Source organism: Aureobasidium pullulans (genome assembly GCF_000721785.1).
Source record: "Aureobasidium pullulans EXF-150 unplaced genomic scaffold scaffold_17, whole genome shotgun sequence".
NCBI classification, from domain to species: domain Eukaryota; kingdom Fungi; phylum Ascomycota; class Dothideomycetes; order Dothideales; family Saccotheciaceae; genus Aureobasidium; species Aureobasidium pullulans.
In genome coordinates, this window is record NW_021941037.1 from 417,152 (window position 1) to 444,830 (window position 27,679).

The 27,679-nt window shown below is 50.7% G+C and overlaps 11 protein-coding genes across 11 annotated transcripts; 6 read left to right on the forward strand and 5 right to left on the reverse strand.

Moving 5' to 3' along the window:
- The first annotated feature begins 293 nt into the window (after positions 1-293).
- On the forward strand, positions 294-2,300 carry M438DRAFT_367682 (Tannase 30 kDa subunit). Its single transcript, XM_029907982.1, has 2 exons — positions 294-805; positions 861-2,300. The coding sequence occupies exons 1-2, from the start codon at positions 472-474 to the stop codon at positions 2,276-2,278; spliced, it is 1,752 nt and encodes a 583-aa protein (XP_029757999.1). The 5' UTR covers positions 294-471; the 3' UTR covers positions 2,279-2,300.
- A 2,480-nt stretch (positions 2,301-4,780) lies between these two features.
- Positions 4,781-6,345, reverse strand: M438DRAFT_302075 (uncharacterized protein). The gene is made up of 2 exons (XM_029902118.1): positions 5,886-6,345; positions 4,781-5,831 (listed from the first exon to the last, which is right to left on the reverse strand). Exons 1-2 carry the CDS (start codon positions 5,900-5,902, stop codon positions 4,805-4,807), a joined length of 1,044 nt encoding a protein of 347 aa, XP_029758000.1. The 5' UTR covers positions 5,903-6,345; the 3' UTR covers positions 4,781-4,804.
- Positions 6,346-7,426: 1,081 nt separating this feature from the next.
- On the forward strand, positions 7,427-9,358 carry M438DRAFT_383183 (uncharacterized protein; the record flags this gene model as incomplete). Its single annotated transcript, XM_029908932.1, has 4 exons — positions 7,427-7,568; positions 7,855-8,169; positions 8,368-8,484; positions 8,636-9,358. The coding sequence occupies 4 exons, from the start codon at positions 7,427-7,429 to the stop codon at positions 9,163-9,165; spliced, it is 1,104 nt and encodes a 367-aa protein (XP_029758001.1). The 3' UTR covers positions 9,166-9,358.
- A 139-nt stretch (positions 9,359-9,497) lies between these two features.
- Positions 9,498-10,651, reverse strand: M438DRAFT_279184 (concanavalin A-like lectin/glucanase; the record flags this gene model as incomplete). The annotated part of the gene is made up of 2 exons (XM_029901069.1): positions 9,498-10,373; positions 10,430-10,651. The coding sequence occupies 2 exons, from the start codon at positions 10,649-10,651 to the stop codon at positions 9,498-9,500; spliced, it is 1,098 nt and encodes a 365-aa protein (XP_029758002.1).
- A 922-nt stretch (positions 10,652-11,573) lies between these two features.
- Positions 11,574-12,977, forward strand: M438DRAFT_337780 (FolC bifunctional protein; the record flags this gene model as incomplete). The annotated part of the gene is made up of 1 exon (XM_029904037.1): positions 11,574-12,977. One exon carries the CDS (start codon positions 11,574-11,576, stop codon positions 12,975-12,977), a length of 1,404 nt encoding a protein of 467 aa, XP_029758003.1.
- Positions 12,978-13,632: 655 nt separating this feature from the next.
- Positions 13,633-15,152, reverse strand: M438DRAFT_278929 (uncharacterized protein; the record flags this gene model as incomplete). Its single annotated transcript, XM_029901043.1, has 2 exons — positions 13,633-14,839; positions 14,917-15,152. The coding sequence occupies 2 exons, from the start codon at positions 15,150-15,152 to the stop codon at positions 13,633-13,635; spliced, it is 1,443 nt and encodes a 480-aa protein (XP_029758004.1).
- A 578-nt stretch (positions 15,153-15,730) lies between these two features.
- On the reverse strand, positions 15,731-16,679 carry M438DRAFT_347894 (uncharacterized protein). The gene has a single exon (XM_029906012.1). The coding sequence runs from the start codon at positions 16,647-16,649 to the stop codon at positions 15,861-15,863; it is 789 nt and encodes a 262-aa protein (XP_029758005.1). The 5' UTR covers positions 16,650-16,679; the 3' UTR covers positions 15,731-15,860.
- A 1,629-nt stretch (positions 16,680-18,308) lies between these two features.
- Positions 18,309-18,668, forward strand: M438DRAFT_347896 (uncharacterized protein). Its single transcript, XM_029906013.1, has one exon. It carries the CDS (start codon positions 18,338-18,340, stop codon positions 18,638-18,640), a length of 303 nt encoding a protein of 100 aa, XP_029758006.1. The 5' UTR covers positions 18,309-18,337; the 3' UTR covers positions 18,641-18,668.
- A 1,007-nt stretch (positions 18,669-19,675) lies between these two features.
- Positions 19,676-20,555, reverse strand: M438DRAFT_71891 (uncharacterized protein). Its single transcript, XM_029910278.1, has one exon. It carries the CDS (start codon positions 20,218-20,220, stop codon positions 19,765-19,767), a length of 456 nt encoding a protein of 151 aa, XP_029758007.1. The 5' UTR covers positions 20,221-20,555; the 3' UTR covers positions 19,676-19,764.
- A 334-nt stretch (positions 20,556-20,889) lies between these two features.
- Positions 20,890-25,536, forward strand: M438DRAFT_337784 (uncharacterized protein; the record flags this gene model as incomplete). The annotated part of the gene is made up of 3 exons (XM_029904038.1): positions 20,890-21,077; positions 21,135-21,237; positions 21,343-25,536. 3 exons carry the CDS (start codon positions 20,890-20,892, stop codon positions 25,534-25,536), a joined length of 4,485 nt encoding a protein of 1,494 aa, XP_029758008.1.
- A 748-nt stretch (positions 25,537-26,284) lies between these two features.
- On the forward strand, positions 26,285-27,624 carry M438DRAFT_347898 (arad-like aldolase/epimerase). Its single transcript, XM_029906014.1, has one exon. The coding sequence runs from the start codon at positions 26,455-26,457 to the stop codon at positions 27,361-27,363; it is 909 nt and encodes a 302-aa protein (XP_029758009.1). The 5' UTR covers positions 26,285-26,454; the 3' UTR covers positions 27,364-27,624.
- The last annotated feature ends 55 nt before the right edge of the window (positions 27,625-27,679 follow it).

Below are 27,679 nucleotides of genomic sequence, written 5' to 3' on the forward strand. Positions count from 1 at the left end.
TGTAACAATTTTTCCTCTTGAGACAAGGCCAAGGCCTTACGAAATAGACAAGGACGCGTCTCTTGCGTCAAAGATCAAATGCAAGCAGCAACGAGAGGTTGTTAACCCATGCAAGCCACAACCGATGTCTCTATCAGCCACCACCTCATGCGACGCGATGGCATATCTGGAGAAACTTAACCTCTACTGCTAACAAACCGCGTCTGTTTCTAGTATAACCCTTGCAGACATGACTCTAGGAAGTACTGCAATGTTTATGAGCCTACGTGGTCACTGCTAAGCCTCTCCACCACCGTATAGACAGTGGTCTGTGGTCTATGGTCTGATCAAGAATCTCTTCAGTAGCCATGAGCTCGTGTATAAAGCATCTCGAAGCCAGGTTTACATGTGCAAAATAAATCCTTCCAGATCAACATCGTTCTACAAAACCTTCGCTTCCTGATCCTCACCCATTCGTCATCTCCATCGACTATGAGTCACCTCGCTCGCGCAGCAGTTGCTGCCGCCGCCGCCGTCAATGCTTCATCTTTGGCCGATGTATGCACTGTCTCGAACGTCCAGGCTGCTCTGCCTGCCAACGGTACCCTTCTCGGCATCGATCTGATCCCCTCGGCTATCACCGCAAGCGCCGTCTACAATGCATCTACCAGCATGGGTGGTATGGACTCTAGTGGAGGAGCTACTTACACCTACTGTAATGTCACCATCACCTATACCCATACTGGCAAGAATGATGAGGTTGTTGTCAAGTACGCTTTCCCGCAGCCTTCTGACTTTAAGAAGCGCTTCTATGTCGCTGGTGGAGGTAAGTTTCTCCGCTTATGCTCAAATGCTCAAAAAGGGTTGGACTAACTATTCAGGTGGCTTCTCCCTCTCCAGCACCGCGACTGGAGGTCTCGAGTACGGCGCCGTTGGTGCTGCTACTTCTGCCGGCTACGATGCCTTCGACTACAGCTACGACGAGGTCGTCCTTGCAGGCAACGGATCCATCAACTGGGATGCAACCTACATGTTCTCTTACCAGGCTCTCGGTGAGATGACCAAGGTTGGCAAGTACATCACCGAAGGCTTCTACGGCATGAACAACACCAAGGTCTACACCTACTACGAGGGATGCTCTGATGGTGGCCGTGAGGGTATGAGCCAGGTCCAGCGCTTTGGAGACGAGTACGATGGAGCAATCACCGGCGCTCCCGCCTTCCGTTTCGCCCAGCAGCAGGTGCACCACGTCTATCCCGCAACCGTCGAACACACCATGGACTACTATCCTCCTCCTTGTGCTCTGGCCAAGATCGTCAACGCTACCATTGCTGCATGCGATCCCCTCGACGGCAGAACTGATGGTGTCATTTCTCGTACCGATCTGTGCAAGCTACACTTCAACTTGAGCTCCATCATCGGCGAATCCTACTACTGTGCTGCCGAGACTAGCTCTTCTCTGGGCTTTGGCTTCAGCAAACGCCAGGCTGGTAGCCAGACTAGCACTACACCAGCCCAGAACGGTACCGTCACTGCTCAAGATGTCGCAGTTGCCCAAGCTGTATACGATGGTCTTCACAACTCCAAGGGCGAGCGTGCCTACCTCTCTTGGCAGATTGGCTCTGAGCTGTCCGATGCTGATCCGACCTACAACTCGAATACCAGCTCGTGGGGGCTTAATATCCCTTCTACTGGCGGCGAGTACGTGACCAAGTTTGTCCAGCTTCTTGATCTTGACAACCTCTCCGACCTTGATGGTGTCACCTATGATACTCTTGTCGACTGGATGACCATCGGCATGGTTCGCTACCTGGACAGTCTGCAGACCACCCTTCCCGACCTCACCACCTTCAGAGAGTCTGGCGGCAAGCTCCTCCACTACCATGGTGAATCCGACCCCAGTATTCCTGCTGCCTCTTCTGTCCACTATTGGCAGTCCGTCCGCTCCATCATGTACGGCCACCTCTCGCAGGAAGACGCTCAAAAGGAGCTCCAAGACTGGTACCAGTTCTACCTCATCCCCGGCGCCGCCCACTGTGGTACCAACAGTCTCCAACCCGGCCCTTACCCCGAGAACAACATGAATATCATGATCGACTGGGTCGAGAACGGTAACAAGCCTTCGCGCTTGAACGCTACCGTGTCCTCGGGCGACTACGAGGGCGAGACTCAGATGCTTTGTCAATGGCCCACCCGCCCTGTCTGGCACGGTAACAGCACTTTTGACTGCGTTAACGACAAGGCCTCTATCGACAGCTGGACTTACACCTTCCCTGCTTTCAAGGTTCCCGTTTACTAGACTGCTTGATGCATATCTGGTCTTGAAAGACTTGTCTTAGGTTACGTTAGTATATCATGTAGATGAGCATCAAGAAGACATTTGACAATCTAATACACCAGTATCAGTGAGATTGGCACGTTTCCAAATGAAATATATTCACAGGCTCAGAATAGTCTGGCTCTGCAGCCCCTGGACTGGTATATATCAAAATGCAAGATGATTTTCCATCAGAGAGACATGTCCAGTGAGCGTGATACTTAGCCCATCAGATAGACATGCTCTCAGTGGACAAACTCTCCAGTCTGAAAACCATCTTACATTTTGACAAGCACATCACTGGAGAATACCTGCCCTTGGGAGTAGACGATCATTCTTTCAAGTTCTCAAACCTGATTTGATATTGTAAGATGGCTGGCACATGTTTATGATAGAACAGGAGTGACTGACTCTCTGAACAGCAGTGACTGGCTGTTTTGTAGCGGTCGCAATGCAAGATGATCTTCGGGTTCAAGGATATGTTCAGTGAGAGTCAGCAATTAATATGCTCTTTTTGGACATGCTCAAGGAGTCAACAAGGTTCTTGCATCTCCATAAGCAGATTGGAGCGTCTGCTCGTCTCTGAGATGACACGAGGGATCTTGATAGGCTGTTTGAACACGGATATACAGCATTGTTGCCTGAATTCCTCAATCCAGTATTCGTGATGATGTCCCTGAATCGCAAGATGATGCTCGCTTCTCGTGACGCGCGAGTTCGAAAACAAGGCAGGTACACCATGGATTTTCTACGCTATTTACATAGGTAAATAGCACGGGTCAACTCGGGTAGTGAGTGAATTGATTGAGAACCAAAAGCTATGGCACATAAACAGGGAAAGAGCCACCGCACAACTTCACTTTCGACTCAAGCCTTCATGGTCCAGAAAAACCACGAACATTACATCTCAAGTAGCTTTGGTCTAGTGGTTCAAGACGTCTTGCTGATACAAACTACCCTGGGTTACGGGTAGTCACCGGACCCGGGGGTTGCTGTTAGTTCTGGTACGAGGAGACGTGGGTTCGATTCTCACTCGCTACATTTACTTTTTGCTTCTTCTTTGTTTTGTGAGAGGAAAGTGTGCTCCCATGGTCACAAAGCCAGCAGCGACGAGCTAGTGGAATACAAGATGTTTTTGCGCTCCTCGATTTGTCCACTGAGAGGATGGTTGTTTGATGCTCTCAAAGGACAGAGTATACGACTTGAATTAGATCTTGCATCTCGACAGATTTTCAAAGGAATGGCACAAGGGGAAGGGAGAGAGTCACTCTTGCAATAACATTCGATATATCACAATCATCATCGTAGCACTCGATGGACCGGAACAGAAGAGTTTGGAGCATGTGTATTGTGAATTATTCGTGTATGTCTGGTTACCGTGAAGAAGTTGAGTTGTATGCGCGAGAAGAGAAATGGGTGAAGGGGGGCGCTGATTTTTGGCGGACTCGGCTCTGGCTCTCATCTTCATTGTGCTCACAAAAGGGGTATTGTCGTCGTTGGTGGATCAAGTAGTCTCTGACTCTGGCTCTGCCTTGACCTTGATCTTGACTGGGTCGCCCTGGTGAGAGTCATGATCAGAGCCCTTGCTTGGGTCAACGGTAGAGGTGGACAGAGTAGAGCCAGCCTCCTGCGTGACGAGGGCGCCGATGTTGCTAGCTCCCTGGGGAAAGACCGACTCAAACGAGCCAGTCTTCTCAACCTCCTTCTTGATGTTGACCGCAATACCAGTGACTCTGGGCTTAGCGACAGCCTTGAACATGGTCAACACCGATTGCTGACGAGGATCACGAGGAGGGGGGCTCCAGTAGTAGTTATTGCGGGCAAGGCGCTTCTTGTCGTCTGGGGTCAGGAGTTTGTTCTTGAGTACGCGCTGCTTGCGTTTCTGCTCAGCGGCGAGTAGTTCGGCAGCGGTGCGTGTCATTGTGATTGTGGGATTGGTGCTGAACTGAGTTAAGGCATAGTCTACATGGTGTGCTGAAGAGGAGAAGGGAGATACCAGTTGAGTTCGGGAGAGTCACGAGCCCCGAGGAGTCGCGCGACAGCCAGAGGGAATGGTTGTGCGTATGAAGGAAGAGGAACGAAAATGGCAATGATAAGAAACAATAACAGATATAGCGCAAAGTTCAATTTCCCGGACGTCGTGGTTGTTGGGGTGGAAGTAAGAGCGACAGTGATACCGAGTCGATTTTCCCGCGAAAGATTCGAAGTGACGCCAAATTCATATGACTTTAGGGAGACGGTGAGAGTTGGAACCAAGCTGATAGGATAAGAGCAGAATGACCTCTTTACGTCAGCTCTCTTGTCCAAGCCCATGTCGAAATGCACGATGGCCCTCAGAAAGACCTCGTCGTCCAGAGAGACCGACTTTCCACCACTTACCCCTAGATCCAGCTCTAGTTACGGAAGCTATCGTACTCATAGCTCTGTAGTTGACAAGATTGAGGACACAAGAAGAGATGCCAAACCAGCCACAAAATTGAGAAGAAAAACATAGATTAGATATCTTACCTACATACCAGCGCTTTCAGGCTGTCTGAAGATCTGATCAACATACTCACCCGCGTCTCTTGTCAAGACGTCCACGTCCAGCCTACCCAAAGTAGCATTCACAGCCTCCAGAACCTCTCTCTCCTCGAATAATTCATGCATGATTTCGCCTTCTTTCCGCCAATACTCGTTCAGTTTGCCCCTGAATCCAGATTCTCTCATGACAGCATTTCTGATGGCACTGAGGGCTTTGTATTTTGCCAAAGATGTTTCGAGTGACTTGGTCGAGGCTTCGAGTTGCAGGGCAGGAGTCGGAGGGAGGACAAAGGCGCGGTTGGTTGCAGAAGCCCAGATCAATAGACCGATCACAGCGTCTGTAATGCAAATAGCCAAGTGCGAAACCAAGTATCGTGTCCAGAAGAAGTTTTCAACATCAGAGTAGGTGACAGCGCGAGCATTACGCTGGTGCTCGTAAGTTGCGACTGAAATGACGTCTGCAATCATGACAGCAATTCCCGATAGAACAGCAGCAGTCCTCCATCTGGCGGCTGAAGTACCACCGAGACGAGTTGATGTCGCGAGTCCAAGGAAGAGCAGGTGCATCAAATGTGTCTTCAGGAGCGAGGGAAATGCGCAGATCAGGTAGCTCATGCCCACGTCCTGAGCTTTGGGATCCGTGACCAAAGGACAGTTGCATAAGACATCCGGACCGAAACGTAGGTATTGTAGTCTTGCTTCTAATCCTCCTGTTGCAAAGATATGGCGTAACGTCTCATCTTGAGGAGTGCTGCTGGGCAGCCTGTTGAAGAGCACTGGCGTTGGTGTTTGAAGTCGCGAACCGGTCTTGCTGAAGATGTTGTTCGGCGTGAAGTAAGGGAGGGTGAAGATGAGCGAGACGGCAGCGCTGGCGAAGATGAGGTTCAGCGCACGCGCAGCCTCTGGCGATACGGGCACTCGCGTTGCATTTGTTGGTGCGCGGAGGCTACGGTAGAAGGCGATTATTCGAGGAAGGAGCATAGGCCCAAAGAAGAGAAGAGCCGATTGGATACTGTATAACAATTGTTAGCCATGTGATTGACATTCAAGAACTTCTATAACGTACGTGCTCCAGGACACCATGATTGCGGTTATGGTGGTGCGTTGGACGGCAGTCGCGATTTACACAGGGAAAGAGCTCAACAGTAGTGCTTGCTCAAAATCGCGAAGAGACGGTCATGAACGGCCTGATCGCTGCTGCTATTTCTACACAAGAAATTGTACAATGATGGTGAAGCGCAGGAGCTGCCACTTGACCTCCGAGCCTTCTCCACACAAGCTCATCGTCGCGCATTGTCAACGTCTGCTCCTTCCCTCAATTCACCTCGATACTCCATTAGCCAAACATTGACTTGCATTCGTTCAGATTTATCATTTAAAGAGTTTCGCTTGAGGCAGATCGACTGTCTCATACTCAGAGGTGATCGGGTGGGAAAGCTATCGCGACACGCGAGGTGAACCTTGTGTCGCGACTTATTCATTTGAGAACTCAACATGGAAGACGACACCAAGCGCTTGCATAGTTCTGTACAACGTATGCATCTTCCCAGAAATGGCAACGCCTAGCTGAGAGTCACTCGGCATTGAAAGGTGAGTCGCAGTTGCCGCTGTTTTTTTCTCGTAAGAGCACTGGCTCTGAGTTGTTTGTGTTGAGCTGTGATGATGCCGGATTCTGGCACGCGGCAATTGTCGAATCCGATGTCGATTGGGCGAGCAGACCGGATCTAAGATATTCATAGTCGCGAGTAAGTGGTGTTCATGCACGCACGAAACACCTTTATTGTTGTTGAAGCCGTTCTCTGGAGTGGCGTGCTTGAGATTCGTGAAAGACGCAGCCACGAGCGCGCTCGGAGAATCGAATCTCGAGAGGAATCGCACTAGAGCCGAGTGCTCACTCCAGTCGCAGACAGGTCACCAAAATAATTATCAAAAGGCAAGATGATCTTCATCATCAGCTACATGTCCACTGGGAGCCGGTGCTCCACTCCCCTCTCTGGAGACCTCATTCATACTGCCTTCACGTCTTATAACCACTGCAATACTGAGGAGAAACACAAGGAGAACCTAGGAATTGATATCCGAACAAGATGCACCAACCGGGTGGACAGGAACACAGGTCGACAGGTTTTTAAAAGACAGAAACTCAAGACCAAAACACGTGCAAGAAACTGGACAATCGGACCAACATCAAGATCATCTTGCCTTTCGATAGGCTTGTTAGAGACCCTGGACCGACAGGGAAGCTCTGTCAGAAATTGCTGGCTAGGAAGCAGTATAGCCAGTTGCTTTATCTAAATATTCTTCTTCCCTGACATGGTATGTAACGTTCTAGACGTGATAAACCTGAGCACCATCGGAGTCGCACCGAGTCAAAAGAGCGAGCAAGGACACGATTGAGATTCTGAGGCGAGCCTGATTAAGCTTCAATTCGACAGAGTCGCAAGCAGTCGATTGATTATATGTGGAAGCAGATCCTCGGTGTTTCTGCAGCTCCTAGCAGTCTCTTTCTTACCACCGCGACGAGAGCATGTACTCAGGGAAGGTAGCATTGTCAATAGAGACTTCCAACTCAGATTGATCCAAAGTACTTCCTTCCTGAATGAGAAAATGCCAAGCTTGCAGATGGGCGACGCGAGCGACCACCGGCGAATGTCCGTGCGGATCCCGGGTCCGCCATCTCTTCCTTCCTCACCCTGCACCCATGTAATTGTAAAAATGCACGATTATTTTCAGATCAGTGCCGCCTCCAGTGAGAGCGCAATAGAAAGTCGTGCACACATTCGACAAATGTGCACATTCGAATGTTGATCATCAAGAGTGTGGTTTGAAAAGCCCAGACAAACATCTGCACAGATCCGGCAGACTTCTGATGCTTGCGACTCTACATCGCGTGCACGACTCTCTCCAAAGACAATATCTCTTCGTTTTCGCGGCCAATCGAGCCCATCTCAATATGACTGGAACCACATTAGACGATGATCTCCTACCATCAGGATCGGAAACAGTCGCAGACCTGTCAGAACTGCCATACGCAGTCACCGACCAACCAGAAGAATCACCAGAAATACAACCCTTCCGCTTCTTTGACCTACCTCAGGAACTACGCTTCATGATCTACGAAGAACTGATGGACAACACAAAGAACGACCTGAAATATGTGCAACCCAGGGGGTTCGAAGTCGAATCGGTCTACATCGATGAATTACACTATCCGAGCATGTTGCGGGTCTGTAAGATGATGAATCAAGAGTATTGGAACTTGTGTCTGAGAGGAGCGAGTTTGTGGATTACTTATAGTCTTCCTGATCCTTTGAGTTCTGATGGAGAGGACAGCGAGGATGAAGGCTTGGGTGAACAAACGGAGGCAGAGGCAAGCTCAGACAGAGATGACGAGTCGGGCGAAGATCCAGACCATGACGCAGGCCTCAGACCAAGCGAAGACCTACATGAAGAGGAAGACCCAGGAACAGGACGAGGACCAGGACCAGACACAGCTATCAACACAGACGAAAGTTCAGACACGGACGAGTACTCGAACAAATTTGCAGACGACGACGATGAGATTCCACTGCTTTCAACATGGGTGAAAATCCCAAAGGAAGCTCTGGCAAAACTCGGAGATGTGGTTTTCAAATTCGAAGCAAGATGGAATCTGCCACTGATCAGTAAGTTTTGTGATATCGTCTTCTCACGTCTTGACTTTAGCCGAGCTGTTCAGGGAGAGCGATACGTGGCTCGCTCTCATCGACCATATGGTGCACTACGGAAATAAAAGGCAGCTATTGCTTTCTGGAAGCCTCGCTAACAACGAAACAGATCCATTCTCTGGCATTGCCCGATGCACACTCGAGATGCCTAGCCTGAAATCCTTGCTCTTATATTCAGAGATAGAAATGTGGATCATCGAGTCCGCCGCCGAGCAAGACGATAAAAACCTTGGCTTTCAATGGTTCGTCAACGGCCTATTCCACGAACAACATCTCCTCTTCGACATCGAAAAGGAACATGATCGCAAAGTCGAAACAAGCGTAGGTGGCGGCCTGTACTCCCCTCTCTACGAGATGAACAAGAGATACCGATATCCCCGACGCAGGCATTTGGCTCAAGGTATCGCACCAGTTGCCGGGCTGCCGGAGTGGGGGTATGCGATTTATAAGTTCGTGCCTCCGTGGAGTTGTCCGGATGACAATGCTTTCGATTATCATGGCCAGCAGGTGATCTTCGAGCATGTGGAATATGCATTGCCTGTGCCTGAGCGTATTGACTTTTGGGAGAGCTGTAGTGAGGATGAATATGACTGGAACGACGGCTCGGATTGGGCTATAGGCAGAGCAAGCAGGGTCTGATTGGCGGAGGAATCCAATGAGAGCGGCCAAAGATTCTTGCATCTTTGCAACATAAGGAAAGCTTGTTGTTGGAGATGGAGGTTGGGCGGTGCGGATATTACGGCAGATGCCAGGTCAGTCCTGGAGGACAGCTCTCATACACAATCGCTGGACCACGTTCGGAAACCAAAAGAAAGCACCGTGCATTACGACAGCAACATCCAGATGACCAGTACCGCTGAACGACAGGGGGGAACGAAGAACGCACACGAGTCAAGACACCAGACACAAGATGCAGAAAGAACAAACAGCAGGAGTTTCAACATAATCAAAGTAAACATCTCGAGAATTTCTCAGAAATACTCCTTTACGCCATGAGCACCACCACTACCAACATGAGGCGAATTACGCTTATACTCTGCCAACTCCTGCATTTCCTTCTCCCACAACGCATCAGCAGCAGCACGTTCCCTCCTTCCAGCACGTCTGGACTTGATACAGCAGAATACAAACGCAACAAGCGCAATAGCGAATACGGCTACCGAACCAGCGGCAATCGTGGCTTGAGCCCATTTAGGAAGTGCTTTGTAATGTGCCTCTGCGCCATGGGGTTTGGCAAGACGTTGGGCGATTGTGCTGTTTCCTTCGGCGATCTTGATGGATTCGTAAGAGCCGGTTTGATCGCCGTAGGTGTAGGTGCTTCCGGTGCTGAAGTCGGCGACGTAGACGCGTTCCATGGTCATGGTGAAGGGAGTTTTGTGGTAGTCTACTACACCTCCTGCCCATTCGACTGTGCCGTTGGAGTTTGAGTCCGGATCGCCTCCAGCCCATATGCCGATCTTGAGTTTCATGGGTGTTTGAGGGTAGTTCTCGCCGTTGAGAGCGTCTTCGTATTTGAGTGTGCGCAGCACTTTGTCGTCGACGAGCCATTCCAATTTTTCTTGTGTCCAGGTGATGGAGTAGTTGTGGAGTGTGCCGGTCACATCGTCGACGTCGTAGTAGATGGCGCGATCGTATGAGGTTGTGTTGCCCTTGCCGAAGTAGTTGGTCTCGACGCTTGTGTTGTTTCCACCCAGCCATTCCCAATCGATCTCGTCGAGGTCGTCGGATTCGAGGACGACTGAAGAGACGATACCGACGCCTGGTGCGGCCTTCATGATCACGCTGACCTGGCCGAAGAAGATGTAGAAGTTGGATTCGAGTGTAGGGCTGTCGCCTTTGCCGCCAATCTATCAAAGTCAGTATGGCTGTTATGCATGCCTGTTGCAACGGTGGTGACGCATACCGTGAACTGAGCACCGACATCAGTGTAGTCGGGCGTACCACCAGTCGTGTTCCAGATCTTGGTGTCCGCGATAGTAGAGTCGGTAAAGTTCCAGTCGTGCCATGTACCGAGAGCAGTGTTTGGTGTGCAAGTAGTGTTGAACATGGGATTACAGTCGGAGAAAGTCTGAGCTGAGACCTTGGAGACAGCGGTCGCGGCCAGCACGAATGCTGCTGTCTTCATGAAGCCTGCCATTGTATATGCTGTAGGGCCGAGATTGTGTTCGAGAAGTGTAGTATAGGTGAGACCTTGAAGTCGATAGTACTATCTGTATGATCGAGTCGAATGAATGGACGCGTGCTTGTACTGCACGTCTAGTTGAATGAATGTACGCTGGGCAAATGGCCTCAAGCAAGGGAGTGTAGAGGAAGGAAAAGAGAAAGGTCACTGTCGGCACGCAGACTCGCAAAGAAGAGGGAGAAAAGAAAGAGAAAGTGGTGTGCTCAACCAACCTTCTTGAGACCTTCAATCTAAAGCTACTGTGCCACTCGACCCTTATCGACCAGTTGCGATTGCCGTGGATGGTCAAGGGCGTTTCAGCAGGCGGTCCCGGCGTGCTCAGGGGTTGTTCCTTGCAGTACGGGAGTGTTGGAAAAGAGGTTAGTGTCATGCTCTCCGCATTCTTGAAGCTCGTACAAAATCTGGTTAGAGATCCCCCCAGAGTTTCATCGGTGCCTGTTTGCATGTCGCAAGTCAAAGTCCTTGAAGATGTAGTGTGACAGTTTGTGAGATCATAGCATTTCAGCCAAGATGATCAGGCCTTCATCAACGCAGGATGTCTTCCGGCGATAGACTCGACTTGCGATGGTCATCAGGAAATAATTATGTAGCGCTCGGAGCAGTGGGCATCTCTACCCGGCTCGTACAGCAGGGACCAAACCCAATTTAGACAGCTGCTTGGCGCGTCTCAGGAATTACGATCTGCTTCGAGCCTGTCTGACACGACTCACGATAACATTTTGATAATGCTCAAGAATCATGACATGGATGCTCGACCTTGAGCCCATGATTCAGCAATGATTTTCTCATCTCAATAATCCATGACAGAGCAACGACCGATAAATACACACATTTGAACATTTCTAATCTCGGACTCTGATTCATCATGATTGAGCTTGGCCTTGCTCGGGTCTTCCGCCTTCTGGCACGCACGCCTTTGCCATGGCGGGCATTACATGTTGCTGGAACCAATGGAAAAGGATCAATATGCGCCTACATATCTGCCATGCTTACGGCGTACAATGCTTCACAACTACGGACTGAATCTGGCAAACCACCTATTAAGCATGGACGCTTCACATCACCACATCTGATTGATCGCTGGGACTGCATCACCATCGACGAGAAGACCATCTCCGAAGTCATCTTCAGACAAGTCGAAGCAAAGGTCTTGGCTCGCAACATCTCGGAGAACATCCAAGCAACAGAATTTGAGTTACTCACTGCGACTGCCTTCGAGATCTTCACCCTCGAGAATGTCGATATCGGAGTCATTGAAGTTGGTATGGGAGGTCGTCTCGACTCGACCAATATCCTAGGTCAAACCTCTGAATTCGACGAGCTGGAACCAAACCAGCAAAACAGACCCAAGCCTCTAGTCACAGCCATATCAACCATCGCCCTGGACCACCAAGGCTTCCTCGGAAACACCCTTCAAGAGATTGCCACGCAAAAAGCTGGTATCATGAAGTCAGGAGTACCTGTAGTGCTAGCCATGAACAACGAAGCCGTAACCAACCACATTCTCAACCTCGCCTCCAAAGCCGGCGTAACACAAATCCTCCATTCAAAAGATACAGCAGGCTTCGACGTTACACGCGCGTCAAGCAAAACCAACGCAGCACATGCCCGCCAACAAAATGGTGCTATGGCATTCACAATCACCTGGTTGGCGCTGAAGCAATTAAATCGTCTGCCTGCTCCTCCTACCACGCAAGCCGCTTGTGGTTCTTCAACTCTGCGTAATGAAATACGCACTTCGTCGCTCTCTTCTCTTGCTGCTGCATTACGTGCAGTACCGGAGAAAGTCGTTTGGCCTGGTCGTTTGCAAGATATCAACTTGGCGCCTCTTACAAGCTATACACCTACCGCTCTGCTTGATGGCGCTCATAATGCAGAATCAGCGACTGTGCTAGCAAATACTGTACGGACCCGTGCTGGATCTCGTCCAGTGGTCTGGGTCCTCGCTGCCTCGAAAGGAAAAGATTTGGCCGGCATGTTTGAACTGCTACTTGCCGGAAGACCTGACGACGGCGTTGTGGCGACCGAATTCGGAGCCGTGGACGGTATGCCTTGGATCACAGCAACATCGGCCGAAGATGTCAAGGCTGCCGCTGCGGGCGTTCTGAGCCAAGACAATGTGATGGTTGAGAAGGATATCACAGCTGCTCTGAAGAAGGCATCCAGATTAGCAGAGGAGAAGGACGCTTTGCTAGTCATTGCAGGAAGTCTGTATCTGGTGGGCGATGTTCTACGTTTAGTACGCAGTGCAGGTGGCAAGATCGATTGACATCTCACTCCTTGTCTTATTCGTTGATTGTGCAAAATCAAAATTACGAAATACCCATCGTCCACCGAATTTTTTACTCTTCTTAATCTCCCTGAGATGCCCTGTTACCTCTTGCATTCATATAAGCATAAATACACCACTACTCCTCCTCTAGAACACAGAGCAGAAGCCCACGGAGAAACGATGAAGTTTCGTACATCAATCCTTCTATCCCGGCTCCCTGCTACAGTCTCGATTCATCTATCAACATGCAAGATAATTTCTCAAACCTTTGAGATGTCCACAGAGAGGATGAGTGTTTAAGACCCTCACTGGACAAAACCCAATCTCTGATAAGCATCTTGTATTTTGATGGTGTGTAGAAGCAATGAGCAGACTGCTGGGATGGGATTTCAACATGCGAGGGTGACGGTGTAGTGCGATATATGATATGTGAATGAATTCGTTCACATGCGTTGTGATAGTCATATGGGGGCTACAGGAAGAGAAGAGAAGAGCATTCCATGTCATTGATCTTGTGACTGTTTGTTGTAGCTGCCTGAAGTAGTCTCTGTTGTGCAGCAAGTGTATAGAATCCCGCCTCCACAACTGCTCGATCTCTAAAATGTTCGGACCACCCTTCAAAAGAGTGGGTTGCGACATGCGGTTTTCTGCACTACATCTCCCACTCCACGAACTTCTTGGTGACCTTCTTGATTTCCTTCTCGATGTCCTGCTTCTGAGGCAGTAAGCTGGCGCCGCCACCCTCCTCATCGCCATTCTTCTTGGCTTCCTTCATCTTCAAGTCCTTGATGCAGAGACCGAGCATGGCGTGAACGGTGTAGACAGCGTCATTACCAGCATTGTGGGTGTTCCAAGAGTCCAGCTCGAGGGTAAACAAGACATGCGAAAGACCGCGAGTAGACTGTTCGCCAGTGATAGCACGCCACATGGCAGCGGTGTCCTGGAAGTCGATGAGGTTGGAGAGATTGCTGGGGTCATAGCCGAGCTTGCGGAGGTAAGCGACGTCTTGCTTGGTATCGTGGCCGACGAAGACGATGTTGCGCTTCTCTTGGTGCTCTTCGGCGACATCATCAACATTCTTCGCACTGTAAGGGTGCTTGAAGCAGGTAGCGATCATGCGGGGGGCATCTGCGAGGTCGACGAACTCGCTCTCACCAAACTCAAATCTGTCTGGGCAGCCACGGACGAACTCGCTGTTGGTGTAGTGCTTGTATTCGTTGATGCGGAAGTGACGACCGCGGACGAACTTGTGCCAGTCCTTACCACCTTCGCCGTGATGAACATCCTTGAGATCGCGAGTGTCGAGTGTGGCAAAGCCAATTTCTGTAATGATGTTGTGGTTACGCTCCCACGACTCGCAGTCAACAGCGATGTAGATGATATCGAGGTCGGGGTTGGCTGACGAAGCAGGCAATAGCTCGAGAGAGGCTTGAGTACGTTCAACCTGGCGGTACATGTTATGTTGTTGGATGACACGTGCTTCCTGCTTAGCCTCCTTTGCGGCCTTGGACTTGCCCTTGTTCTTGCCAGCATCCACAGCGGCCTCCATGTCACTTCTGAAGTAGGAGAGGTAGTCTGGCTCACTTTCGTCCGATCCGAGTCGACCGAACTGGGGAGCGAGATTACTGAGGCGCTCAAAGTCATCTTTGTTTGATGAATGACCGAGGAAGTGAGGTCTCAACAATCTGTGCTCGCTGTACTCGAAAGGGAATACAAGACTGCCCTCAGCGTTGTTGGGCATGCGAACGAGATAGCTTGGATAAGCGCCATCAATGTCCTTGAGCAGTTGCTTGAACTGTTCGAGAGGGATGAAGATTGTGGGTCTCTCAGCATGGTAGTAAGGTGACCACACATACCACCTAGTATGTGGTTAGAACCGTTGACTTGAAGCGGGTGCGTACATAGTGGATATGTGGAATAGTTGATGATGACTTACAGTTCCCAATCGCGTTCCCAGAACTTACCGCCTGCAAAGAACTGTTTTGACACAGTCTCACCTTGCGATTGCTTCATGTACTTGTATGGAAACTTTGAAACAGCGTTGATAGGCACAAATTGTTGGTTTGCAGGGGCCACATCGCAGAAGTTGTGCTTAGATGCGGTGGCATTGTTGGTGGTGGGTGTAGATGATTCGCCCAATAGCGCAGCAAATCGCTCTGCTCGGGTGGTCATTTTGAAGTGTAGACAGGTGTTGGGAGGAAAACGGATGGGGAAGGCACGCGTGGTTGAAATTGCGTGTCGTAGGAAGCTCGCGCGGTAATGAAGCGCTCAAGCTGGCGTGAACAAGAATTGAAGTGTAGCAATTTACAAGTGAAGGAAATTTACCAGGCCTTTGACGTGACACATGCGCTGTTGTTGTTGCAGGTTTGCAGGGTGGAAGAGGTCAAAGGTTCGGCGTCTCCACCAAGCTCAGGTGCAGCCAAACAAACAACATCGAGTCTCCCTCTTCGTGAAGGACATGCTATGTGTCCATAAAAAATGCACGATGTATTTTGAACCACCTGGATTGTCCAGGGAAAGCACACAACATCGTTGCTCTCGTTGGATACAGTCCTAATCATGGAAATTCACAGTGCATCTTGACAGGCATTCAAGTGGTATCATGGAAGGCAGAGAGCTTGGTTGGAAACTTTCGGCCCAAGCTCAACCACACTTGATAGTGCCTCTAGCAGCCATTGCAGAGACCTTACTAGAATCACGGAGTCCAATCCTGGTGATAATTTACTGGAGGGGAAAAGGCGCAGAAGATGTGAATGTCCGTGTTGCCTGGCCATGACGACCTTGTGACAACTAAAGCTGATGGGTGCATTGATGGGTATATACAGTAGTGGCTGAACGTAACAGAAATGAGAAAATTGCCCGGTGTAGAAAATGCAACTTTTACTCGAAGAAGCCTCCTTCGCTGTCTTCGTCCTCGTCTTGTTCCCGCATGATCTGGTCCTCGTCGGCCTTCTTTGCGGGCTTTTGTGCCTTCTTGTCCTTCTCCTTCTTGTCTTTCTTGTCCTTCTTTGCTCTGGCATTCGATGCCTTCTGACCGATGGTATCGTCGTTGTTGAGTTGTGCGGGTGCTGACTTGAGTAGTTTGCCATTCCTCAGAGCGTCGAGTTTGCCCTCTTCCATGCACTTTTCGACCACCAACCACATGTCTGGGTCTCCTTGCTTTTCAACCTCAATCTCGTTGCCGTCGGCGTCCTTCTTTCCCTTCGTCGGCCATAGTGCTGAGTAGACCATGTCCAAGGGGTGGTACATGGCGTAGTTCAAGTCGACCTTCGCCTCGTGTATTTGCTCCTCAAGATCGGTCTCGCCTTCCTTGGCCCTTCTTTCCAACTTCTTCAGGCGACGCTCTGCTTTCCGTCGCTCAAAGAAGCGCACCATGTGGTATTTGCCAATCAAATCTTTCTTGCGCTGCTGGCTCTCGGCCTGAGCAAGCTCCCACTCGCATGACTTCAGTTCTCTTTCATGGTTGAGACGGACATCGGCGGGTAGATTCTCTTTGTGTTGTAGTAGACGGTTCAGACTGCGAATGCGCGACTTGATCGGGTTGACGGGGTTGGCCTTGGGCTCAAGTTTGCGGTGCGGATTCGGGTTGACCTTGCGTTTCTTCTCCTGGCCGGGAACTTGCTCTCGACGAGAGGGGTGGACTTCGCTGTGAGGGCGCTTTGTTGCCATGATTGTTCGTATATGTGGAGAGAATGTAGATTGACCGTGACGATGGAGATTATTTTTTCGGAAGATCGAGAAAGTCCCCTTGGACGGAAATGGCAAAGTCTAGCCGAATACTGGGGTAGACCGAGCCGCCCTTGGCGTTCACCACCACAGTTGACACCTTCGAGGCTTGAGACACTTCATGCAGAGCATATCAGTGTTGTGTCGAATCCTGGAGCAAGACCACAGTGACCCGGATAGGTCTTATTGACGGATATGAAACCTTGTACAAGCTGTTCTGGGCGTTCCCTGAGCCTACCGGCACATCCTGGTGTGGTCAACAACATATCGGAGGTGATATCCATGACTACTGAAGAATTATGCCTTAGTAACCTGATCTGTTCATCTCGAAAGTGCTGGGTAAGCTATGGGATCTGCGTAGAAAGCAGCCATGCGCAGAAAGATCCGGAGAGACATGTATATGTCTCAAGCGGTTCACATCCATTGAAAGAATCTATCTCCAGAACAATGTGGTTCGGTAAATGTTTAGAAGCAATAGAATGTTCTACCTCGATCTATGACAATGTGAGACCCAAACAACACGTCCGATTGATTTCCTGCTAGCACACAACACGACACAAATTTGGCTTCTCATCTTTTGATCTTCTACTCAGCCTCTCCAACCACGAGCCTCATGATGAACCTGGCAAGGAGTAAGTTGTCGAAACCATTTTTATCATCAGTCATCTAACCTCAAACCAGGCAGCAAGTTCGTAGAGAGCTTCGATGACGATACCTCAGTCTCGTCTCTATCGTCGGAGCCACTCTCACCCAGCACGCCTACTCCCAAGCCGACTTCACAGACCACGTTATCTCCGGAGCCAATTGTGAGCCTGTTCTCTACTCTGAGTCTGGAACAGACAACTTCTCGCTGTTCAGGACCGCAATGCAAAGATCTGCGCTGTACAACATCGCATGCTCAAGACGAAGAGCCACCAGAAGCAACAATTGAAACCGCGTTCCAGAATCTTTTCGCCAGACTCAAGGATCACCAGGAACACATAAGTGTAGAGAAGCCCAATAAAGGTAAGCTAGCATGTTTAGAGGCACAAACTTTGATCAGAGCCGCCTCGGATGATAGCTTCTGTACCCTTGAGTCTTCAGAGCTTAGTAAGAGCGCAGCTAACCATGGTGCAGATGCTAGCCAACCCGAATTAAACACTGTAATTGAGAGCTCATCGGTCGAGACTTTCAACACTGCCTCGAACAATATTCAAGAGGAGCAGTACGGAGAGGCAAAGTCTGAGCACTTCAAGGACCTTGATGACTCGCTGGAGTTTTTCTCTCGCGACAACAAGCGTAACTTGGAGGTCAAATTCGAAAGGCTTGTGCAAGATCTCGAACACTTCAATGTCCAGCGCTTCGAGATCTATCGGAAGTTCCAAGTCTGCATCGCATACCATGAGCAGATGAACGAGTCACCCAAAACCTGCCTCAAATGCTTGCAACACCTTCAAGACATCGAGAAAAATTACCGCCAAGCTCGATCGAGAGTTTCTTCTACAGGCTTAGTACTTTCACCGTTCATCTTGGCCCCTAACCTTGATCTAGACGCCGTGCTCGAGCGCGTGCCCGACTACGCAGAAGATTTCGTGGACAACTACAGATCCGAAAGACTTCTCGTCTTAGAGAGACTGCGGCTGCTCCATCGTATGCAGAAATCGCTGTCGGAAGATTTTGGAAAAGCCAAAAGCTGGCAAGACCTTTGGAATGATACGTCTGCGACCGAACAGCCACAAGGTTATGGAAGAGAGCAGGAGAATGGCAAGGGCCATGAGGAGTCAAAGGACTATTCAGAGCAGAGTGAGGCCAAAGAAGAGTCAGCCAATGTTCCGACAGCAAAGGTCTATCAGGATGCCAGGATCGAGGATGCGGAGTCGCACAAGGCTCACGAGAAGAGCAGAAAGAGCAGACCGAAAAAGAAGCGGGAGAAGAAGACCATCACCAGCGTATGAAAGGGGTCGAACTTGCCGCCTGGCCAAGTTCTGACAGTCATGTCTCCTAAGCATCGGCTGTCAACACATTGACTATAGAAATGTATAGTATCGATATTCTGAGAGAGAGACCCCCTTTCGAGCTCTCACTGGATTCTCTATCCTCGAAACCATCGTGCGTTTGACAATCAGGTTTCTGATTACACCTGCCGCCGGGATTGCATGTGCTGAACCATTACCCAAGAACCCGAGAGTAATGGCTGCCATGCTGGGGAATAGCGGAAGTCGATTCTGCCCAGAACTCGAAACAATCATGCATGCATAACAAGGCAACGAACAGGCGCGTGACCTGCGATAATGAATACATTGGGAGCATCACCCGAGCATCCGGTCTAGAGAGTCATGATCGATGTCGCATAGATATCATAACTGCAAACATGTTGATCAATCGCAACAGAGTTTGGATCTTGCAAATATTAGGTAGCGATTAGCTGTCGAAAATGGGAGATCTTGTCTCAAGGCCGAAGAGACTCCTCGGAAGCCTATCAAACAAACCAACTCAGAAGAGCGTAGGATTCTCAGCCCTCTCATAGACGGTAGAACGCCGTTCCACCTGCTGTCAACATGCAAAGTGGTTTTCAAGGAGATGGCAAAGTCGATTGAGGATTCTCAGCTGTCAATTTCCTGAGGAACTTGGTCAACACGCGTCCGTCAGACAGAGCGACGATCGATGTTATACCACGATCGAGCCGGAGGCTGACAACGGCGTCGTTATAGTTTTGGGCACGGGGTTGCGCAAAAACCCCTTTGGTTTACGCTGTCTAAAACGAGTCAAACTGCCGAACACCGTTGGGCGCTTCAAAGCTGGAAAGAATTGGTAATTTGTGTACGCTAACAGACAGGCGTGTTTACTGAAATCTTCTTTTTCGACACGACAAATGTATAAGGACGGAGTTTTGATTGATTCGCCGCAGAAAGAGTGTCGTGAAGGAGCTGAGACGGGGATTTTACTGAGATGGTTGCGCCTGGCCCGAAGTCGAGAAGCAGGTGGTGGAGGGCCAGACAGGGTCGAACTTCCGTCAAGCCACAAAAATGGCAGGCGGGACCGAATGACGAGCTGTCGGAGTTTTGGCAATCACCGTCAATCAATGCATCAACATGGTTCCCGTAACCTTCGCGACTCGAATGGAGTCGTGTTGAGATGATTCGAACGGGACAGAGTTCACCATTTCACAGCGAATTTGTGATACAACAAGATGGAAGCGACTTTCTCGAATATCGAGGCTCAATTTGACAAGCGAAGTAGAAGGTGATCTCCCCGTGCCCGCGACATGGAAGGAGCAGCAAGCTGTCGGGACTAATGGAAGTGGCGCGCCAGAGTTTAAGCCATGCGGAAGTGTTGTTAGCCCTTGGCTCCTAATTGGAGCCTTGCCAGTCGCAATCGACCTCAAAAGTCGAGCGCAAGAGATAGAGGAAAGAACTATGGAAAAGCGGAGAGGAATAGCTACTCGGCAAGGCCGTGAAGGCAAGATAAGGGTGTATTCTTTGTTCTTTTTGTCGCAATTGTCTTGCAGCAAGTCAGAGGGACCCCTGCAGACCATCCATTTTAGAGCGGGCGCACAGACCCTGATCTATTCCATCCACGAACACGGCGGAGACGTGTGAACCTGACAGAGAGCGGTGGGCGGTTTGAGCTCTCTCTTGTCTCGCTCGCTTTCACTGTGAAGCCTTTGCCTCTGTCGCTCCTCCACTCACGCTCGTGCAAGACGACTCGAACTACACCCATCACCGCCAAAGCATTGCCATTGCAGCGTCGATCGACAGACTGCAGCCGTGTTTTTCTGACTACTGTATCCGGCACGCATCCATCGTGCATCCTTGTTTGACAGACGTTTGGGTTGCAAATACGTCGCGGCCTTCTTTTGCGCCAGTAAGACAGCACAGTCAGCACTCCCCCGACTCTCGACACGACACGACAGGACAGCGTCGACGCTCCTTTTCTTTCATCGCATCGCCAGCCCTCAGTCTTGGATACTGCTGGCCAATAGACGACTTCCCGGCTACCCACCTAGCGTCATCTCGACCTGGTGCTACTACACCACCCTCGTGACACGCTCGAACAAGTCACGCCCCTCCTCGACGACGTTTGTTCCTACTCGATTTTCTCCCCGCCTGTGTATGCTCGACTAAATCACCTCACCGTCCACCCTTCCGGCCGCCGCGCCGTCGCTGCCACCCACGACTCGACCTGATCCAGCACGACCGTCGCCATGGATCACAATGCCTTTATGATGAACGGTGGAGGCATGCAGATGCAGCAAAGACCACAACCGCAGAACGACCAAACCGGTCAGGATCTCCTTGCTAGGATCGTACAGGAGCTGAGAAAGAATACCATACAAACTGGATGGCAGTCCGCTTTCGATCCTGTTCACCGTGCTCACATGGTCATCAGCCTGTGAGTCTCAACAACATGTTCTGAACATGTGCGACATGTGACTGACATGATATACAGAGTGAGAGCACTGCGCATGCTGAACAATTCCAACGACTTGATGAGCGCTGTTCAAGTAGCTATGCGCTTTGAGGGTCAAATTCTTGCTAGTAGTCCATCTGAGGTATGTTTCCACGTGGCCGCCATCACTTTCACGCTCACCTTCACTTTCACCCCCGCTTCCGCTTCCTCTTTTTCTATCACCTTCAGACACTAACACATAACTTAGGAACAATGGATGGCTGGCATCAAGCAAAAACTGCAGGAAATCAGTAACGCCGCCCAACAAGCGAAAATGAAGGCACAGCAGCAACAACAGCAGCAGGCCATGGGTATGCAAATGCAAGCCAGCCGCTCACATCAAGGCGAAATGGCCCCGCAGATGTCTATGGCGCCTCAGATGATGGGCCAGATGAACATGCAACCGCACATGCAACAGCCGCAACAACAAACGCCTCAACAGCAGCCTCAGCAGCAGCAACAGCAACAACAACCGCAGCAGCAAGTGCCTCAGAACCCACCAAGCCAGGCCTTCACTCAAGAAGAGCAGAAACAGATCATGGCGCACGCCCGCAGTATGATGAGCCAGGTGTCGGACGAACAACGGAACGTAATGCGCCAACGTCTAATGGCCAGTTTGACACCTCAGCAAAGAGAAATGTACCAGCGTCAAGGCCAAGATCCACTTCCTCGCCACTTTCATACCCTTGCGACCAAGAAGTTCGCCCTGGAAAAGGCCAAGAGAGCACAACAGGCAGGCGTCCCAATGGATTTCTCGGCTTTTGCTGGTCAACAGGCTGACGCCATGAAGATGGCCGATCAAGGCCAACTCGTAGTGCCGGCCAGCAACAACAACATGGGAATGGATCCTGCCGCCGCAAACATGGCCAATATGGGCCAGATGAACATGCAAAACAACCAGCAGCAAATTCAGAACATGATGGCCCAGCGACAACAACAAACTCAGGTTCAACTTCGCAACAACCAGATGCAACAACAAGCTCAAGCCCAAGCCCAGGCTCGTAACGCTGCCCAACAGCAAGCACAACAGCAAATGCTCAGAGGTCAGCCTGGCGGCCTCAACGCCACTCAAGCGCCGCAACAAAGTCCTGCTATGTCCATGCTCAACCGTCCCATGGCCCCCCCTGGGCAGCCTTCTCAAACACCTCCTCAATCCCGTCCCCAACCGACTCCCCAGCCAAACCAGCAGATGAATCCCCAGATGATGGCCCAATTCAGTCAACAGATTGCGAACAACCCCAATTTGTTCCCCGCTCCCAAACCTGATCTACAACTTCCGCCAGGACTAGTTATCCCACCGCATGTCAGAGCCAAGATTGAAGGCTTGCCGGCCGAACAACAACGTGATATCCTCAACAAGCTACGTCTCCAACAACAGCAGCAACAAGCCCACCAAGCGCAACAAATGATGATGAACGGCTTAACACCCGGGGGTCCCATGGCTCAGCAGGGAATGGCGAACAGCGCCATGGGTATGCCTCCGCAACCCCCGCTCAATCCTCAACAACAAATGGCCATGGGAATGGGTGGCGCTCCCAATAACCAACAGCTGCAGCAAAGGTTGCTCATGCAGCGACAGCGTGAATGGGACGCAAGACCGTTCCCTCCGAAGGTGCTGAACGAAATCTGTTCGGTGCCACCGACCGTCAAGACCTGGGGTCAGTTGAAAGAGTTCGTGCAACACAATCAACAAAATCTGCCCCCGGATATTCAGACCAAGGTAAATCGGCTACAGGCTATTGTAGTTCAAAGGCAGCAGCAGGCTGCGGCCAACGGAGCGAACGGACAACCTGGCAATCAGATGCCCGGTCAACCCCTGGCAGGTCCCGGCCAAGCAATGACTGGCAACCAAGCTCCTCCTGCTCAAATGGTGCCTCAGCCGTCCCAGATGGGTCTGAACCCGGGAGTGCCGAACATGAACGCTCTTCCGCAAACCCTTTCCAACATGAGCAACCTGCCGATCCCTCAAGTCACTGAGCAAGACATCCAGACATTCAAAGCAAAGTTTCCCACAGCTCAGACCTGGTCGCAAGAACAAGTTCGACAGACTATCATCAAGATCAAGCACTCGCAAATGGCCAAGACCCCCAATGCTCAACAGGCCATGAACGCAATGCGACAAGCACAGATGCAGCAACAGTCAGCCACACCAGGCATACCGCCACAGAACCCTATGGCTCCTACGGTGCCTCAGATGGGCGCTCAATCCACACCCATGCAAAATCAGCGATCCCAACAGCAATTTGCGAACATGCAACAGCAGATAAATCAAAAAGCACATAAGCGCCCGGGTGCCAGTGACGATGTTGTCGAAATCCCCAACCCGAATCAGTCGCCTCAAAGGCCTACAGCACCCAACGGACAGCCGCCCAGGGGCCAAAAGCCGGCCATACAACTCGACCCCGAGCAGCTCAAGAACATGCATCCTGACAAGATCAAGAACATGCCTGCGGAGCAGCGCGCTGCCATGCAACAGTCATTCATCCAGTTGCAACAGAAGATACAGATGGAAGCCTTGAAGAGAGCTCAATCCTCGACGAACCAGCCTCAAAAGGCGCAGGATGGACAACAGCAAGGTCAACAAGCACAACAAGCTCCGCCAGTGTCGCAGTCTCAGCAGCAACCTCAGCCACAGGCGACCCAGCAGGCTGCGCAGGCACAACAAGTTAAGGTTCAGCAACAAAGAGCTAGACTAGCAGCTTTCATACAAGAGACAGAGGCAACTTACCGCAAGGGTCCACCTCAGGATGTTACCGAGGGTAGCTTGAACGAGTCTGTTCAGAAGCTTCAAGGTTGTCGAGACATGATCGTCAAACTCGACAAGATGCTTCCTACTGCTATGACATTTGTCAACGACAGAATCGTGCGCAGTATCTGCCTTGAGAGAGCAAAACTTCTTGGCGAAATGAGCATGGATGGTAACATTAACCACTATATCTCACTAACAGTACAGCAAATCGGTGAAGCGGAATCGAGAATACGTGCGTTCATTATGCAATGTCTGCAGCACATACAGAAGATGAAGGCGACTTCTTCGCCAGAGCATGCACAGCAAGCCGTGGACCAGCAAACGAAGCCACCGGCTGCGCCACTGGCAGCTACAGCAGCGATGGCCCGAACAGGTTCGAAGAGTGGTGATAGGTCTAAACCTCCTCCAGCGCCTACCTCGGCCGTCCCTCCTCCATTCCCTGTCAGTCATCAATCCCCTCACGGTGTTCCCGTCTATGACGGTAGTATTCAAGGACTTACACCGGACAAGCTCCAACTTCCTGCAAACAAGCGCAGAAAGACCGGCCAGCCCGGCAGTTCTGCTTCTACCCCCGCGAATGCAGGTACGACCCCTGGCAGTATTCCAAGCCCGAACATCAAGATGCAAAGTCCGGATGAGAAGAGGCGTCAGGTGCAACCCAAGGTTGAGCCACCGAGAGGACCGGAAAAGAAGTTCAAGTGCGCCGACGAGTACTGTGAATTCCACATTACTGGTTTCGAGAAGGAGGAAGAGCTTCAAGCGCATACCGCAGAAGTACACAAGCAGATCGAAAACCCTCTCAACTTCTTCCTTGAGAATGCGGCTGCCGCCTTTGAAGTCGACATCGAAGGCAACGAGAAGGCACTGAAGAGCGACAACAAGTCTTTGCCTACCATGGCTAAGCCATCAGCGCTGGGACCGAGCACGATTAAGAAGGAGGCACTCAAGGTTGAGGGTCAGACTCCTGGCAAGGCCATCAAAGCAGGTACACCTTCTCCTTTCATCAAGCCTGGTACACCACCAACCATGGCTCGTACGCCGCAAGGTTTGAAGCGATCTGCTCAAGATCCTGAGCTAGCTTCTACCTCACCCAAGAAGAAGACTATGCTTGACACTATGATGGAGAAGGGCGGTATGACGATGCCAGTCACTCAAGAGAATAACCGCAAGCAGTCTTCAACATCTCCTGTCGTTTGGAACAGCAACGATGCTGATGACAGCTTCATGAGATCGGTGCGCGAGACTCTGGACGGCCTCGATGAGGTTGGCCATTACTCAGACATGGACTGGACCATCGACCCATCACCCGACATGACACCCTCAAGCTCCAACTCCGGAACTTCGGCCGCTACCTCGAACTTCACCGACATTAGCGAGCATGACCGTGTCAAGATCATGTTCGAGAGCGACCCCTTCGGCCTTGGTTCAGGCATTCAGTTCGATCTGGGTGACGATCTCGGCATGGGTATCATGGGTATCCAGTCTACATTTGACAACAAGAAGGAAGGTCAGGATAAGGGTACACCGCCACCTGACGTCAGTTGGGACGCGATGTTTGGACCCAACGCTGGTTTGGACAAGGACGACACAAACTGGGACAAAGACCCCATGGGTAACAGCATCTTCGAAGGCGTTACCTTCTTCGACATTTAGGACATTGCGAATGGGGAGGAGTTTCATCGAGGAGGACACAACATTGATGCATTTTCAAGCGCGGAGTTTTTTGATATTCTACCCAAGGCTGCTCTAGGCAAAGGAGGAAACTGCCAGGCAGGGGTCATCTGTCATTTATTGCTTTCACGTCTTCACATTGAACTGCTTTCAGCTTTTTTTGCCGCGAGGCCTTTTGTTGCTTGTTACATAGTTTCAACCATGGCGTTTCTGATATGACACTCACTTCATTTTCTTGTGGCGGTGGTCAGGTATATACCCAAATGATGAGTGCTTTTCTTGCAGTATTGTCTTTGATCATCGATGACTATGAACGATCGTGAAGCGCAGGAGCATATGAACCACACTTGTAGCTCGCTCTCGGTTGACACACTTCCGTTGACGCCATCGTGCCTTCCGACAATCATCCGATAGCCTGTGTAGAGCAATAAACATCAAGTCGATTCAGGCAGACTCTCTCTGGATGACTGACCGAGCAATGTCAAAATCAGCTTGTCTTTTGACAGTCGATTTTTGTGACTAGTTGGCGTCCGCTCCAGGTGGTGCATTGGCAGGGGGCGAAACTACCAAGGGTGTCTTGAGCAAAGAGGTATCTTTACTCGAAAAGACAACCCCACGCGAAGTCAAGTGGCGGATAACAACGATAAGCACCCTGATCGGCAACAGCGGGGGAACGATAGGCCAGCGGTTTCTGCAAACAAAGAGGAAAGCGATGGCCGAGCCTGAGACCCAAAAGGCGAGCCACGACCGACCACTGTAGGCATATCTAAAGGTAGGCGCGACCTTGCTCGTAACTCCCCACGTTCCTTGATTTCCATCTCTTGCTCTTCAATTCTTCACGGACAACCCTCATACAGACGACACTTCTATACCTCACTACAAACACACTCGACCGCAACCATGGCACCCACTGCCGTCTCTAACCCCGAGCCCCCAACCACCATGGCAATCAAACCAACCAAGCCCACCAACCCCGGTCTCGAAGTCGAGAAGAAAGAAAAGACCCCCTTGGAAGCAATCAGCCAAGGCGTCTGCCTCCCCGGCATCCCAAAATACATCTCCTTCGACGCCCACCGCCGCGACATGCTCCAACACATGGCCGGCGCCTTCCGCGTCTTCGCCCGCAAAGGCTACACCGAAGGCATGAGCGGCCACATCTCCGTCCGCGACCCCGAAAACCCGCACACCTTCTGGACAAACCCTCTGGGCAAACATTTCGGCCTGCTCAAAGCTTCGGATATGATTCTGGTGGATTATGAAGGCGTGGCTGTAGGTGGGAATATGTCGAGACCGGCTAATGCGGCGGGGTTTTTGATCCACAGTGCGGTGCATAAGGCTAGGCCTGATGTTATTGCTGCGTGTCATACGCATTCGCCGTATGGAAAGGCGTGGAGTACGTTTGCTAGGCCGTTGGAGATGTTGAATCAGGATGTGTGTTATTTCTACGGCGAGGCTCAGGCTGTGTACAAGGAGTTCGGCGGTATTGTGTTCAATGAGGAGGAAGGACTCAAGCTTGCCAATGCTTTGGGACCCAAGGGCAAAGGTATGATTTTGAGAAATCATGGTTTGTTGACTGTGGGTACTACGGTTGACGAGGCTGCGTATCTTTATACGTTGATGGAGAGGAGTTGCGAGGTGCAGTTGTTGGCCGAGGCGGCGTGTGCGAGTGGTATTCAGAAGGTCATTGTGCCTGATGAGTCTGCTGCTTACACGTACAAGATGGCCAGCGACCCTGACGCTCTTTATGAAGAGTTTCAGCCTGATCTCGAGTACGAGGATGCCATGACCAATGGCGACTTCAGAAATTGATAGCATTACAGTGGCGTTCTTACTTGATAGGTATGTAGTCTTTCTTACGATTCATGGTTCTTTATTACATCCAGTCTCCCACTAGATCCGACTATGTTTGTCACAAGTTTCGTGTCTCGTCGATGCAGCTTCTCATCTTTCATATTCACATCACAACAGCACACTCAGTGGGCGATTCAGACAAGATTGGAAAGGGCAGTGCGTATTGTAGAGTGTTGACATAGCAAGAGCAAGCTGGACATTCGCTATCCTTGCGAAATTCTTGTATCCGCACCCGTACTATATCTGTAGCGTGCTATCTCTACTCTGAGCATCC